Source organism: Hippoglossus stenolepis, chromosome 7 (assembly GCF_022539355.2).
Source record: "Hippoglossus stenolepis isolate QCI-W04-F060 chromosome 7, HSTE1.2, whole genome shotgun sequence".
Lineage (NCBI taxonomy): Eukaryota > Metazoa > Chordata > Actinopteri > Pleuronectiformes > Pleuronectidae > Hippoglossus > Hippoglossus stenolepis.
In genome coordinates, this window is record NC_061489.1 from 8,109,191 (window position 1) to 8,125,222 (window position 16,032).

At 41.8% G+C, this 16,032-nt stretch overlaps 1 protein-coding gene across 2 annotated transcripts; it reads left to right on the forward strand.

The window, feature by feature from the left end:
• Positions 1-3,000: 3,000 nt before the first annotated feature.
• On the forward strand, positions 3,001-14,587 carry slc7a2 (solute carrier family 7 member 2). 2 transcript variants are annotated; one of them, XM_035162030.2, is made up of 12 exons: positions 3,001-3,304; positions 4,632-5,012; positions 5,094-5,249; positions 5,972-6,137; positions 6,337-6,473; positions 6,559-6,781; positions 8,656-8,792; positions 10,440-10,542; positions 11,679-11,884; positions 12,001-12,167; positions 12,271-12,379; positions 12,956-14,587. In XM_035162030.2, exons 2-12 carry the CDS (start codon positions 4,643-4,645, stop codon positions 13,144-13,146), a joined length of 1,965 nt encoding a protein of 654 aa, XP_035017921.1. In that variant the 5' UTR covers positions 3,001-3,304; positions 4,632-4,642; the 3' UTR covers positions 13,147-14,587. The 2 variants fall into 2 exon arrangements, with proteins under 2 accessions (XP_035017921.1, XP_035017919.1); XM_035162028.2 differs by lacking the exon at positions 8,656-8,792 and adding an exon at positions 8,251-8,390 and having other exon boundaries at positions 3,005-3,304.
• Positions 14,588-16,032: the final 1,445 nt, after the last annotated feature.

The following is a 16,032-nucleotide window of genomic DNA, read 5'->3' on the forward strand; positions in this document are numbered from 1 at the left end:
GTGATTGACTTACTGATGCCTTACTGTTCTGTATTCACGATTTATTATAAACAACAGCTCTGATCACTTGGATCAAATACCTTTCCCCTGCTTAGATGAGAAACCAGATCATATATGATTGTGATGACTGAAGTGATATAAGTTTATGGCTCATACTGTGTCTGTTTTATCACTGGTACATGTGTCGTACGAGTAATTGCCTCATATAAAAGGGTAAAAAAAGATCTGAAATGAACGTGACAGGGTAGAAGGATGGTTTGAATACAAATATTTGTTTAGACTTTTAAACCAGTGAAATTTCCTGTGCAGCCAGTTCAGCCAGTTTTATTGTAACCCATGTTTTATCTGTGGAATTCACTTTTGAAAGAGTCATTATATCCCCAGAGACTTTAGAGGTCAGCCCGAGGCCACAAATAGCCCACAGGCCTAATGATTCTTGGTCATTTATAAAGGAATCTGTTTCGGTTGCCAGATATATACACAATACATATCAAGATCAAGATCTAAGCCATTCACCCACATTCAAATGTTTGACCCCTAGTTTCCTAAACAATGAAATGTCATGGTTTTAGATTAGAATTTTTTGAAATGTAGTATTTTTTTCCCAGAGTCAGACCCACCACACAAAAACATGCAAGGATCTGACAGGAAATCACTTTTAGAGGAGCAGGGAGAGGGAACTTTCCCTAATTACGATCAATACGTCCATAGATAATGCTTCATCCTCCGAACTAATAAAAAGAGTATTAAGTCAAACTAAGAGCAGGTAATGTCTTCAGGCTTCAGGCACAAATGTAATATGAAGAGGCTTTGTCCCATGACTTTAAATTCAGGAGCTAAACCAGGGCTCATCCAGGTCTTCTGAGCACAAAATAAAATTACTTCTTTTACACTAGTCTGTCTTTGTACTTTTTATGTTTAGTAACACTGAAGAAGATGAAGTTAGAGTTAGAACCCGGATGTAAACAAGGATAACCTAACAGTCGATGATTACCAAACATGATCTCCTCCATAAAAGAGGCAATGTCTTTCTTCAGAATATACACAGTTTCTTGCACATTCGTTTCAAACTCCTGATACATTTGATAATGTGGTGCTGATGTGACAGGAGACTAAATATTTCCTTGCTTGTAAAACCTATACCAAAGTAAAACTCAACAAGATGCTCCACAATTCCATTTTAACACAGGTGGCAGACGGATCTACTGATGTTATCCTAGTTAAATGACTACGAAAATATTTGCGTAACATTATGACTTCAAGCTCAGAATCTCAATTAGTTTCCCTTTTAAATGGCCAGAAACCACTGTCTTAATTTAGCCTGTAGTTTCTTCTTCAATAATATCCACAGGAGGGATTGGATGTTATTGTTGTTCATTGTTCCAGGTTATCTGTGGCTTTGCCCTTCAGCTCATCTTGTAGTGTATCGCTCATCCAGTTACCTGAGGTCTAAGTATCCTCCTGTCCCAACAACGTCTGTTTTTAACGCAGAGGTCACTCCTGCTGTCTTGACTTATCTGTAATTGTTCACTCTAACATTTCCTGGTGACACCAGTGTTAACTGGAGCGTGCAACCCCGCTGTCCGCAAGGCAAACACCACTCAATCTGTTGACCATATCCACGTTTTTGGAGCAAGGTCACTCAACCATTGGAGGGCAAATGCATTCAATTGGCTTCACACAATTAGCGCAGGTCAACAATAAAATACAGTGAGCCAGTGACTTCTGTCCACCTTTCCATGGTTACAGTGACGACCTGCATGTTAAGACACTTAATGCTCCTTCCAAAAGTAAGTATTTTATATTACAGGATACAGGATATTAAAGCATTATTAGAAAAATGTAAAAGTGTTATATAGTCAATTTTGTTCAGAGAACTTGTCATAGTTGGAATGCAAAGGTTTTTTTTCGCAATGACTATCTCAAACTATATTTGTTTTACAAGTGGATTAATTGATTCTGATTGATTGATGTCCTGCAGATTCTTACAAGAAGGACTAGCTAAAATGTGACGAATGTGATATTTTTAATTTTTAAATTTTCAGTCATTTGATAGGAGCCATATTGTCTCGGTGTAAACCTTTGGCTGTATTTGTATTAAATGTAGGTAGTGTGTCAGCATTAGTGTCTTGAGTCAGTCCACCACCAAGGAAAGCATTTGCTTTGCCATCAGCATGCAGGTCAGATAATCAGCCCCTGCAGCCAAGATTTGGTGGGCGATCGGCCATGATATTTGGCCGGTCGGCTGGATGGACAAACAGAGGGAACTGGCTGTTGCCATGCTGTGTCTTCTCCGGTCTGTGGATTGGACGGTGTTTCTCGGGGCCAGCTGCCACCTTCCCACTGAGGTCTTAAGCTGGTTTGAGCTGGTCTTGGCAGAAGCACTCGCTGCTGCAAACTCAGCCTCAGTTGTAATTCGCAGGCAGTGTTTGGCAGAAACATTTTGACTTTTTCTTCTACTAGAGGCACTCTAACCTGTAACAAAAGTTGCTATGGAGAGTCCGGGCTTTTGGTGGTGAGCCGTGTTATTGATTTTGCAATGTCCATGGGTCCAATAGCTCAGGGGACATTGAGCAATACCTGTCTTCCATTAAGGGGACTTAACCCCCCCCCACAGCACCATAGCCCGTCCACCCTCCATTGACCAATCAGCACCCATGCTTTTAGCAGCACTCCTGTGGACTGCACTGGGTAAACAGTGATCTGCCTCAATGTTTGTCATTGTCAGTTGCCTAACCATTTATCAGTAGTCAGTAAGCATCTGGGCAGCTGGGATGTATTTGACCTGAGTGTACATTAGAAGCCACCATTTCTATCGTCAACCTCTCTCTCTGCACTGCTCTGTGATCCCATAGTGAGATCTTATGGTGCACTGCTGCCTCCACACAGTAATATTCCTCCAAACCATAACCAAAGAGGTGAAACACTCCTGCACAAACATTTCCCTGGGGTCCCCTCCTTCTCCCCCCTTACGTCCCCCTCAGGGGACGTCACTCCCCTGACTGAGGCGAGAGTGTAGGGGCAATGCGAGGGCTGATCCTATGAAGAAACACTGGTGGGGACATAGAGGGGAGGAGTAAAAATACTGCTCTGCACACTGCTGTGCATGCCAGCATAGTCAATTAGTGTGGAGCAGACTGGTGGAGGAGGCTGCAGTTCATGGGATCCTTTGATGTAATTTGACTTTTACCTGTGCTTCATGAGCATCTGATCAGCTGAAGAGCTTCCTGCAGGAGCAAGCGGGAAGTAAAGCACGTCTGACATCCATCTGGTTTCAGTCATATCCACACACAGTCATCAACAGGTAGGTGTATGTTTCTAATGTAAAACATAGGGTCTAACATGTTTACTACAGCGATTGTGCATGGATTTAGAAATGTAACAGTTTGCAGTAGCTGTTGGTTGAATGTGAATCTGCAGTCTGCAGGAAAAAAAACGTGGTATGTTCAGTGTTAGATATGTGTTTCATGCTGCTGTCACTGTACAGTGTGAAATCTGCAGTTGGTCACAGCACATAACAAGCCTGGAATGCATTTTCACAGCAAATCTGACAAACTAAATTACTTCAAGTGTGTTTTGTTATTTTTCAAAAACGGACAAAATCTTATTCGACTCTCTGTGATGTCCAGTTTTAATCCACCTTATTCTTGGAGACGCTGTAATACAGCCCACATTGTCATGGTAATGAGCTGTCATCTCTCTTGGTCTAATAATTCACACTTATATGGGGATCAGGGCTTTTTTGGACGGTCGTCAGTGTAATTTTTACGGTCAAGAAAATCAAAGTTTAGGTTCAAAGATGGAGCCTTAACTTCAAAAGCAGCTAGAAACTATTCATGGGAGAGCAGACATATTTCAATCCTTAATGATATTGTATTCATGCAAATATTTTAGGCAGCCTCACCACTAATCCTATGAATGAAAAGAGACATTTTAAGACCCAAGACAATAGAGACAAAGGAGACTTTGCAGTTTCTCTTTTTATGATCTTTTTTTTAATGTAATTAGTAAAGAGACCTGCTGGAATGTCTTTATTGCATTCATGGTGCTTTAATGAATGCAGCCCTTTGAGTACTTAGATCTGCGCCATAAACCCAAACAATAGATTTTAATGGGGTACTCACTGTATGAACTTTACCACACTATGGTGCTTGGCAGCATTCCTAAATGCATGTCATAGTTTGTAGGGTTAACATTCCTCTCGACAGCCCTAACCTCACCTTATTTTGTGTCTTCTCTCATTATGCAACTGACATTTTTTACAAATATTTTCTGACAAGCTGCACAAAGCAGGTAGAGCCAAGTCAAACACAGCTCAAACACCTCTGATTTCACAATTCTTCTACCTTCTATTAAATGTTTTCAAACGTGCAAATGTGAACGATAAGATGAAGTGATGACCGGATGAGATCTACCTACAGTCGCTGCAGCGCAGAGGGCCGGACTTTGCAACTGCACATTTTCATTCGTCCAATTAAATTACAGAATCATTTGTGGAAGGGGACATGAAACAGCATGTGTGGATAGGACGGTTTACAGAAGACTCACACACTATAGATTATATAACTGTTATTAGTAGGCGAGCTGCACAAGTATTTCCAGTCTGTTCTTCTCTCCCTCTCCCCCTTTAGAAGGCATCAACATGCTGGAGCAAGTTCTGTCATTCGGCCGCTCCCTGGTGCGCAGGAAAGTGGTCGACCTGAACAACCTGGAAGACTCCAAGCTCTGCCGCTGCCTGGGAACCGTCGACCTCATTGCGTTGGGAGTGGGCAGTACCCTTGGCGCCGGTGTCTACGTGCTGGCCGGCGAGGTGGCAAAAGGAAACTCCGGCCCCAGCATTGTCATCTCTTTTCTAATTGCCGCCCTAGCCTCCGTCATGGCCGGCTTGTGTTACGCTGAGTTTGGGGCCCGCGTCCCCAAAACAGGCTCTGCTTACCTGTACAGTTATGTGACTGTCGGAGAGATCTGGGCCTTCATCACTGGTTGGAATCTAATTCTCTCCTATGTGATCGGTGAGTTACTGAAAATGATACCGATGTTACTCTAAGACAATACTGTGTTTTCATGCTGGCTGGTCTTTGTTCTCCTCACAGGTACCTCCTCGGTGGCCAGAGCTTGGAGTGGCACGTTCGATGAGATGATCGGAGGACACATAGAGATATTTTGTAAAACCTACTTCAGCATGAACTCTCCTGGTCTGGCTCAGTACCCTGACTTTTTTGCCGTCTGCCTGATACTGCTGCTCTCTGGTAAGGCAGCAAAATATAGAATCATAAAATGCAGTCACGCTGAAGACAAAGAGAGCAAATTAGGATTGTCACATCTTGTTTTAAATAGCCAACTTTCATGAGCCAAAGCTGGCATAATCCAACAAAGAGCTGGTTGAGTAGGTGGTTAACGGGGCAAGGCACGCGCATGCTGGAGGCCGGGGCTTTGTGAGTCCACTCGGAGCGCACGCTCCTTTTTAAAAAGACCCTGATCATTCTTCTCGTCTTCAGCAGTGCCTTCTTTTCCACAGTCACAGCTGTGAACCGCCAGTTTCTTTACAACCTCAGACCACAGACATGCTCCAGTCTAGCAGCTGAGGGTTTTGGATCATCAGTAGTAATCATGTGTTTTATCAATTGGCCTGCCAATGCAATGGATGCATTAGATCAGTGTGACCGGGGAAGAACCCACTGGTGTTTGGAAGACACTGCAACAAATTCACAAGGACGTTAATCCTTTTAAACAATTTCATAAAGTATTTATTACACTCAGTTCCATCAGTTTTGCTTGTAGCTGTGCAAATTTCCAATGATTTACAAACAAGCGTTACCTATGACATTGCATGTAATGTTATTTTTTTGCCATGAATAAATGTGTATGAATAGCAAATGTTAGGATGATAATACACTAAGTTAAAACGGTGATGGTTGCAGCTGCTCAGCATCAGCGTGTTGTCATGGTTCTCGTCTCTGTGTTTCTTCAGGGCTTCTGTCATTTGGGGTGAAGGAATCAGCCTGGGTCAATAAAGTTTTCACTTCAGTCAACGTGCTCGTACTTTTATTCGTCATCATCTCCGGCTTTGTCAAAGGAGACACATACAACTGGGAGATAACTGAAGAATCCCTTATAAATGTCACCATAGTAAGAAGGTAATATATTCATCTGCCAACAATAACACCTGTATAATTGATTAATAGCCCAAAAAAATCTATATTTTTTTATAATTGATCAAATGAAAGTTTTCAAAATGTTTAAAATTCAGTGTCGTGCTTCTATAAAGAAGAAAGAGGAAGTTTGTAACTTAAATATATTCAATATCGTTATGAAATAGCAGTTGACGTGTTTCAGGAACTTGTCAGTCACGGCCAACGTGAGCAGTGATTATGGAGTTGGAGGATTTATGCCGTACGGCTTCAGTGGGACTTTGGCTGGAGCAGCCACTTGCTTCTATGCTTTTGTGGGATTTGACTGCATTGCGACAACAGGTGAGCCTTACATAGCCTGTGATTTAGTTTGACTGCGTTCATTAGAAGCTGAATGTGAATGCTTTTGTGTGTCTGTGTGTGACAGGTGAGGAAGTCCGGAACCCGCAGAGGGCCATTCCCATCGGCATCGTGGTGTCACTGACCGTGTGTTTCCTGGCGTACTTTGGCGTGTCAGCTGCGCTCACCCTCATGATGCCCTACTACCTGCTGGATGAGAAGAGCCCTCTGCCCATGGCCTTTGAATATGTGGGGTGGGGTCCCGCCAAATATGTGGTGGCTGTGGGTTCACTCTGTGCCCTTTCTACCAGGTAACCGTCAGTTCTGTTTTTGTCAACTGAGTTAAGAACCAATTATCATTATTCACGACAGATTCAATCATTTGAATGTTAGTTTCACTGAGTCAGCAGAATGTATTACTTTAATCTGTGCATGCTGTAGATGGTGATAATGGTGATGAGATCTGGTCTAAACTGTGACCATGTATCTATGTCATTGTCTTGGTATTGGATTGATTCCTGTTGCTAAGTGGGGCGTAGTGGGTGCAGCGCTTAATTCTCCCTTGAGATACCTTCATGTCTTTGTAATGTATTTTATATAATTCAGGTATCATAAATTATAGAGATGTTCCGATACCAGCATCAGAAATGCCCTCTGATACTGGCAAAAATACAGGGTCAGGCATCGGCAAGTACGTAAATCTACGTACCGATCTGACACTAAGTCTTTAAAGTTTAGTAGTTTCACCCAGATAAAACTGAAATTTTCTTTTCACGCAACTTACTTCATATTCGCCACTCCAGAAAAGCAGTTGTGCTGTACTGCCACTGGCAAGTACTGTTTTTAGAGCGGTGAAGAAAAGTGATATCCAGTAGTGTAGCATTAGCCAGAGCTAGCTAAAATATCAGTAATATGGCAATATTTCACCCTGGAAAGTCCCACAAGTAAAACACTGACGTATATCATATGCAAGACTTCTATTTTGAGGGGTGGCACTAGTGTTGCCAATTACAAGACTAGTAATATGCCATATAACAATGAAAGCCTCCATACAGGGTTAGTAGCATACAGCTGTTAAAATACGTTATATAAGTTGTATTTAAATGCACTGGTTTCGGATCTGTACTTGGTATCGGCTGATACACAAAGTCCAGGTATTGGAATCGTTATCTGCGAGGGAAAATTGTATCTGAACATCTCTAATAAATAATGTGGGCAAGTTTATCTCTAAATGTTGGTGCATCTTAGTTCTATCTTTCTTTCCTGAGGGTTTTAGTTCCCATTAAGTTTTCTGTCAACAGACCCTGGTGGATGTCAGTCACTTTCTTCGTCCCATGATCGACACATATTATCAAATTTCTCCAGCCAATTAAATCGAATCGGTTAAATCTTGCATTAGTCGTCGCTGCAGTTGGCCGCCCTCCAGCAGTTTTAATTATTTCGCAAAAAGACAGTTTCCAAAGAATCCCTTTAAAATGTACTGGAACTTTACTTTCAAACAAGAAAAACAGACGATGAAAGACATCAGTGATGTTTTAGTTTCCCCCATCAAGTGTTGCATCTATTTAAGTTGATGTATATGACTGGACGGTAACAATTATGATTCAAGAGGACAATTGCCAACAGGAAAGAAAGACATTCATGGATTTGAATCATGCTCTTAAGCTTTAAAGATGTGATTGTTGATGTGTGGTGTTTTTGTGTGTCTGTGTTTTGTGTGTCTGTGTTTGGCGCTCTTGACTAACGTGTTGGTCTTGCATGTCTCTGCTGTTTCACGCAGCCTGCTGGGCTCCATTTTCCCTATGCCTCGTGTAATCTATGCTATGGCAGAGGATGGGGTGCTTTTCAAAGCCTTAGCCCGAATCAATCCTAAGACGAAGACCCCACTTATTGCCACTATGACCTCCGGTGTAGTAGCAGGTGAGAGCCGGGGAGCGTCCAAGTGAGATGCTAATCTTTCTCCACCAATCAACTGTGAAAGACGCAGAGGAATCTGTTGGTTTCTAAATTTCTTAAACTACAGTCATCTTAAAATTGAACTACTTTATTAATGTTCTGCTTTGAATTATTCATTTCATGGGAGGTTTTCCTGCCGTAGACGTGTTGTTCTTTCACAGTTGTGCAGGTGCCATGTTTTTTTTTCCCAGAATGCCCTCATCTTAACCATGAACCCTCTTCTCCCTAGCCTGTTGGGCTCCATGTTCCCTCTGCCGCGCATTCTCTTTGCCATGGCACGAGACGGTATACTGTTCAAATTTATGTCCAAAGTGAGTAAGCGCCAGTCACCTGTGGCTGCCACCATGGCGGCAGGTACCACTGCGGGTAAGCTCCCGTGACCAGGACTCGCCTCCAATTGGGGTTGTGGTGTGGCCTTGCTTGGGTTTTTAATTTATATTTGTGCACACGTCGTCAGGTGGTGATGGCTGCATGTTAAGTGATGATGATTTCAAAAGCATGTGACAAAAACATTACAGTCATTATTGAGGATGTTGTGTTTTCTTATTTCTTTTTTTAAGAATTATCTCGTGCCAAATACTTTAGTCCACCTGGCTAAATAATAAAAACGAGAGACTTAGCTCCTGGAAGCATGTGCTGTGAAGTGGAGTAGCCATGCTAGCAGCAGCACCTTTAAGAATGCAAAGTCAGTTAGTCAGTTGGTCCACCATAGGCTCACACTGAGATGTTGCTAACTATTGGCACCTCATGATTAACTGTAATAATTTTGGTTCACCTTTGAGCTTTCATCCCGAATTTGTCAAAATAACTGTACTACAAAATGTTACCTATCATGCTGAGCTGGCGAACATGGTGAACATTATTCCTGCTACATATCACTATGTTAGCGTTGTCATTGTGAAAATTATACTGTAGCATGTACCTATAAGAGCCAATCCACTGAGCACAGCTTCACAGAGCTGCTATGGATCTAACGGTACTTTCAGAATACTTGAACAGTGTTGGAGGAAGTACTGAAACATTTTACTGAAGTAAAAGTACAAAGAGACAAACATATACTCAAGTAAAAGTACCACATTGACTTTTCTACTTGAGTAAAGTAACTAAGTACTTTCTTATAAACATAACATAAAGTATGAAAAGTAAAAGTACTTGCAGAGTGTATCCTAATCCCTAATGCAACATCCACTACCTCATTACTGTATGTTTCTGGCTTCGCAGGAGGCGGGCTTTAATGTTTCCTGTCTGCTCTGTTTGGATCAATGGACCAATTTCCCCTCTCGTTAATTATTATTACTAAAATATAAAAAAAACTATGTGAACATCTAAGGCATTATGACCTAGATAAGACATAAGACACACACACATAGACACACATAGAGAGAGATTCAAACACTGTGGTCGGTGGTGACTGTGGTGGTGCTCATACAGTGCAGAACGAGCCTTCCTGCTCAGTAGGACCCAGGCGTTCAGTACATAGTAACATCCTGCTCACTGCACTGAGGTGTTGGGGCTTCTACACCTGCAGGGTGAATGACCTGGGGAAGGGACTGGCAGATGTGAACCCTGGGATGGTTGGACACCACCGCAGGCCATGTACTGAACACCTGGCAGCACTGCACAGAGAGAGTTCTCCTTGATATTTTTGTTTGATTATAATGGTGTGAGACGCAGCTGCTCTGTGTTTGAGCTGCACTGCTGAGATCAGCTCCATACTGGAGTCATGTGTTGTTATACATGAGAGGCCACAGTGTCTCACATCAAAACACACATGGTATGGAGACGATTACAGCTGTCAGCTCGTCACTGTCTCTTGTGAAAATATGTCTGCATGAAATTTAATTTGCATCCGTTTGTGTTGATGGGCATTTGTTGGATGTTGCATTTTTGTAATTGGCAAGAATATTATTGTTGCACTTTTGTTTATGTATGTAAAATTCTGGTTCTAGTATTTAAAATCTAGTTTCATCTATTTGATATTCTTTTTGTGTTTATTTCTTTTGCTGGCTGCAGCCATCATGGCTTTCCTGTTTGACCTCAAAGCCCTGGTTGACATGATGTCCATTGGAACCCTGCTGGCCTACTCGCTGGTCGCTGTTTGTGTACTGATCCTCAGGTGGGTACATTTATAGAAAGCCACTACAAATTAGGAAAGAAAACGTATTTGTACAGTATTGTGAAATAGCTTTCCTGAGCTTTTCTCTGAGCCCACAGGTATGATGCCCAGTTACCGGTGATGTAAGAGCTGTGAATGCTTCCATTGTACGAATGTGAAGTGGCTGCTTGACTGAATGAAGGTGTTTACTTTGGTTTGTGTACTTGCCTACCTCTGTACTTGCTGTGCACCTCTGTTGGTAACACCAGGCTGATTCATCACCACAGCCACAGCAGACACTGTCGCTGTGTTCCTTTTTCTGGTTTGAACCAGATTCACAGGCCTCACTTGTTTTGTGAAGTTAAAAAAAAAGACCCAAAGCTATAAAAAAAGAAAGAAAAAGCAGTGCAGCGTTTCAGGCTATGCTGAGTTCCATTCTAAGTTTAAGGTCAGAATTTTATGGCTGAGATTTCTGATTTCCAAACTCCAGGTCTTCCTGGAGGTGCATGGTGCCAAACATGCACAAAAATCATGGCCTTGCAAAAATAGACAAAGGTATTTACTACCTCTTAATATTGAGGTAGTATTTTGACATTGATTTACACCATAGACTTCAGATATACAAATTATATAAAGATGGACTCCACTTCCTCCCTCTGCACAAAAATACAGCTAAAATATCCCAAATACAGTTACTGCCATCCGGCTATAATGACATTTGGGACCAGAGTCTGCAGATCAGTGATTGTAGTGCAGAGCCACAGTATCAAGGTCCTGCAGATACACGTGCTCGACCAATCGCGTCACAACGTGTCACCCTGTTTTTATGGCATCAAGTCACAAATTAAAAAAAATACTGGAAACATTTGCACTTGGACACGTGAGAATAAATTGATTTGAGGTTTACTTTGACTTTTTAGTTTGGTCAATGTCTTACCTACAAAAACGGAGGAGGTGGGGTTTCTGATCTATACTGCTGATAGCCACCAGGGGGCCATCAAGAATGATTTGACTTCACTTTTGAAGAGCAGTCATGTCGTCCATCTTTTATATAATTTCCTTGCAGAAGTACAGACGAGACAATCTTCACTCACGAGTCATCTGTAATGCTGCATTTGAACATTAGCAATTTATGACCTTTAACCTTTGTTGTCCAGGTACCAGCCGGAGGGATCTCTGGAGGGGCGTGTAGGTGAGAGGGATTACCTCTCGTCTGAAGAGGGCGAGTCAGACCTGACCGAGTCCGAGTCCCACCTCCACATGTTGAAGAGTGGCAGCTCCACCATGCAGACTGTCCTGCACCCGCCTGTCGCACCCTCTGAACATTCCTCCAGTGTGGTCAACATGTCCATCTGTGTGCTCGGTCGGCAGCCCGCCTTTAACAGCCTCATATTCAAGTTCTTTTTTGACGATGTATTGAAAAGACGTAGCCTGTTTAACATTTGATTCTCTGTGTCATCGTGTCTTCTTCAACCACAGTGACGGTTGTGTGCGTGGTCAGCTATCTCACCACGTACCACATCAGCTGCATCCTACGTGCGGAGGTGTGGATCCTGGCGTTGCTGTGTGTGTGTCTCCTCATCTTCAGCGGCTGCGTCCTCATGGTCTGCAGGCAGCCTCAGACGAGCCAGAAGGTCTCCTTCATGGTGTGTAGAAGCCACATCTGCTAGTTTTCACTCCAAGTCCTACATCGTGGAACAAGGTTGATCGATCATGTTGTTTGCTATATTGTACTTCTCATCATCACAGGTTCCTCTTCTGCCTTATCTGCCCATTCTGAGCATCTTTGTCAACATTTACCTCATGGTTCAGCTGAGTGGAGATACGTGGATACGTTTCTCTGTGTGGATGGCTGTGGGTGAGTGTCTTTTAAAGTTATGAACAGCCATTTTAGCCGTAGACATTTTGGGACATGTGCTTATTTTAATGGATAAACAGACTTCCTGTAGTTTTGTTGTCTTCTGAGGTTTCCTGTCATTTTTGGATTTGAACTTTTGTACTCAATCAATCCAGACATTGGATGGACGCAGATAAAAACATAACCTCCTTGGTGGAAGTAATAACTTTATTAAATATTTTAAAACAATTATCAATCAACCCAGCAGTTAAATACTGGAATATACATTTGTGCAAATGCAATCGACAACATATTGGTGCAGGATGATAATGAATATGTTTTTTGTGCAAAATTTCATTCTAATCAGTCTAATACAGAGTGGTGGGGGTAAGAGTGGGGTAATGACTGGTCAGCATGACCACCCTCCATGTGTCCACTGCAGTTGTACAGTCTGATGACAATGTGTACGGCTGTGTTAGGGGAGATGAGCCGGTGGCTGAATCTCACTCTCAGCTAGCACCTATTTCCAGAGAACAGCTATTCTATCAATACCCTGTGTTTTTATCACCTCATGTATTTTCCGTTTCCCCTCCTCAGGCTTCCTGATCTACTTTGGCTATGGCATGTGGCACAGTGTGGAGCGCCAGCGCCTACTCCAGCGCTCTCTAACCAGCGGTAACACAACCCAGGAACAGAGCAAGAGCAGCAGGGAGAAGCAGGATGGTGTGGGTGCGGCAGGAAAAGACCAGGAGCGTTTCCTCTCCCCAGAGAAGACGAGCCAGTGTTAAAGTTTACCAGCTCGGTCACAGACTCTGCGAGGCAACAGATGCATAAAAGCACACAGCAGCTCTGCCTTCATGCACCTGTATATACTGCTTCCCCGTGCGTGCTTCAGTCACAAGCACATTCAGCCCGCCAGAAAGGCAGTGTCAGTATTCTGCATCAGGGTGACGGTCAACCTGATGAGACCCCATCCTGTACGTCACACCCTCTTTCATGGACAGCATGAAGGCAGCACAGAACTTACACCAGAGAGGGACGTTCATTACCTTTAGCACTGAAGACTGCAGTGGCACTTCTCTGTTTCATAACGGACTCCAGTTTTTAATGCATGACACACTGTTGGTCTTTCCTGTCAGTTTTTACTCTGTGAAATCTGTGCGATCCTCTCCAAGGTCCAGAATATTGCTAGATTTTGATACGTCACTTATATATTTGTATTGTACGTAATATTGGTTAAAGCACTTGTTTAAGGCAGAAACAGGGCCAATGTTATTTATAGAATATTAGAACTGGTGTGTGCATTGATGTTTCATATGCATAAATGTGAAATTGTGATATCTGTATAAAAAAGATCATAGAACACTGAGGCATTTAGACCAATGTACAATAGTTTTGTAGGCACTTAACATGTCGTGATTATACGTCTGGGACCTGAACGTTTGGCCAAAAGCTGGTGGTAAATACAGGCCTGTGTAGATACTGTACTTTGTAACACATCATAGCAACATTCACTGTAGTTATTGAGATCTCTGTAGCTGGTGTGGTGGATTTTATTCTGCACAGGTTTTTTTTGTTACTCTTACTCGGGTGTCGTATATGTGTGAACTGTTAAATCCCAATATGAAGATTGCTATCCAGACAGAACTTTACTCATTAAGTATTAGTAGTTTCTTTTTATTCACTCTGTCAGATCACGACACTGTGTTTTCTTCTGTCTGATAATTTTGTGTTATTTTGACATGGACGCAGACTCTCTGTTGATATAACCTTCATGATATTATTTGATATTATTTGAACTAACAACAGGCACAGAAATGAATTACAAGTGAAAGTATTAAGTAAGTTAATGTTTCTTCTGCAGCATATTTGAAATGAAATGGGCATTTTTTCCACAGGTTTCTCCTCTCTGTGTTCAGTGTCTCACTTCAACGGCTGGAGTCTGTGTTTTGACTTTTTGTTCTGGAAGATTCAGAGACGGCATCAGTTCCTCTGGGCTGTCAGGGGCCACCTGGGCTCTACTTGTACTATGAATTGAAAGGCTCAGTGAGCTCTGGTCTTAATAAATAAAAAAGCAAGACAGAGGTGTGTATTCTACCAGACTGAATCTCCACATTAACAGTGAAGTAACAGGAGAAAGTACGTAGAAGTAGTCATGAAGTAGTATCATCGGTACCAACTGCACAGACAAATACAATAAATATGTTTTCAAAAAACACCCTTAAAAAAGGCGTCTCATCATGTTTGTCCTGTAGTAGAAAGAATGCTGGTGGACAGAGGCTATGGCGATAGCAGCAACACATGGCCAATCAGAAAACACTTCACATTCTTGCTCATACCTCCTGATTTTTTAACACATCACGCGTTCTTTCACCTAGGAGGGGTGATTTAATAAGTTTATGACCAATTGTGGAAAAAAGGGAATTTTAGAAAACCTGGCACTTTTATTTCCCCATCAGTCATTGCATATCACTTCTTTGCAGGAGTTGAATATTGTCATTGGTGTCCTGACATATTTGAATCCAGCAGCTCACTTCTCCACCAAACTTCAGGAAGACGCACTCTCTTTAAATGTTGCCACCAAGTCCTAGTGGACCCCCTTAGTCGAGGAGCTTTTGGGACCCGGGTAGTGGAGAGCTGAGGTCTTTATTCTCACACACTGCTGACTTTCACTTTTCAATTACTTAAGACACACTACAAAACTTCATATCAGGAAATGAGTTGGACAGCGTGAGCCTGTCACAAGAAGTGTTTAACTTTCCTGCTTCTACCTTAGATCAGGAACATTATCACTCACATCTGATAGACCACCAAGTCTGACAAAATAGTAATTTGGGGTTTGTGTCATGTATCATATGGAGGACGATACATGACTTAAGTATAAATAAATGTATAAATAAATACATATATAAATGCATAAATAAATAAGGAAATAAATAAACAAATACAGAAATAAATAAATATACAGAAATAAATACAGAAATGTATAAATAAATGTCTTAAATATATTTCCTCATTTATTTATTTCCACATTTATTTATTTCTGTATTTCTGTGTCCATATGTAAATGCCCAAGCCTATACACACACACACACACACACACACACACACACACACACACACACACAGGCCCCGGGGCTGTGCGCAATCCTGCATGAGATTAAGGTTAGGACTGTATTTATTTCTGTATATATTTATTTATTTATGCATTTATTTATACTTAAGTCATGTATCGTCCTCCATAGTATCACACATTTTTCCTACAACTGGTTACAGATTCTCTGGATCATCCATCCATCCATCCGTTCGTCCAGTGTTCTTCACTCTCTTCCAATAAGGAAGAGTTCAAAACCACAACCTTTAATCAGGAGAAAAAATCAGTTGTTAAGCTTAATATAATCATTAAAGAATATAGGACAAGATGGTGAATATCATCTTGTACGGTTGTTTGCGTTTATTGTGATAATTATAAATATTGAAGATTAGTACCTTGATTATTTTGAGTAATATTGTCCAGCCCAAAGAACTCAATTTTGCACTTGGGTGGCATGAGCCAGTGGCTTAATCTCATTGTCAGATAGAAAGCAAACATTTCCTGAGAACATGCAGCTGTTCGATTGACATCCTGTTTTTGGCGTCTTTGTTATTCATCCATCCATCATCCATCCATAATC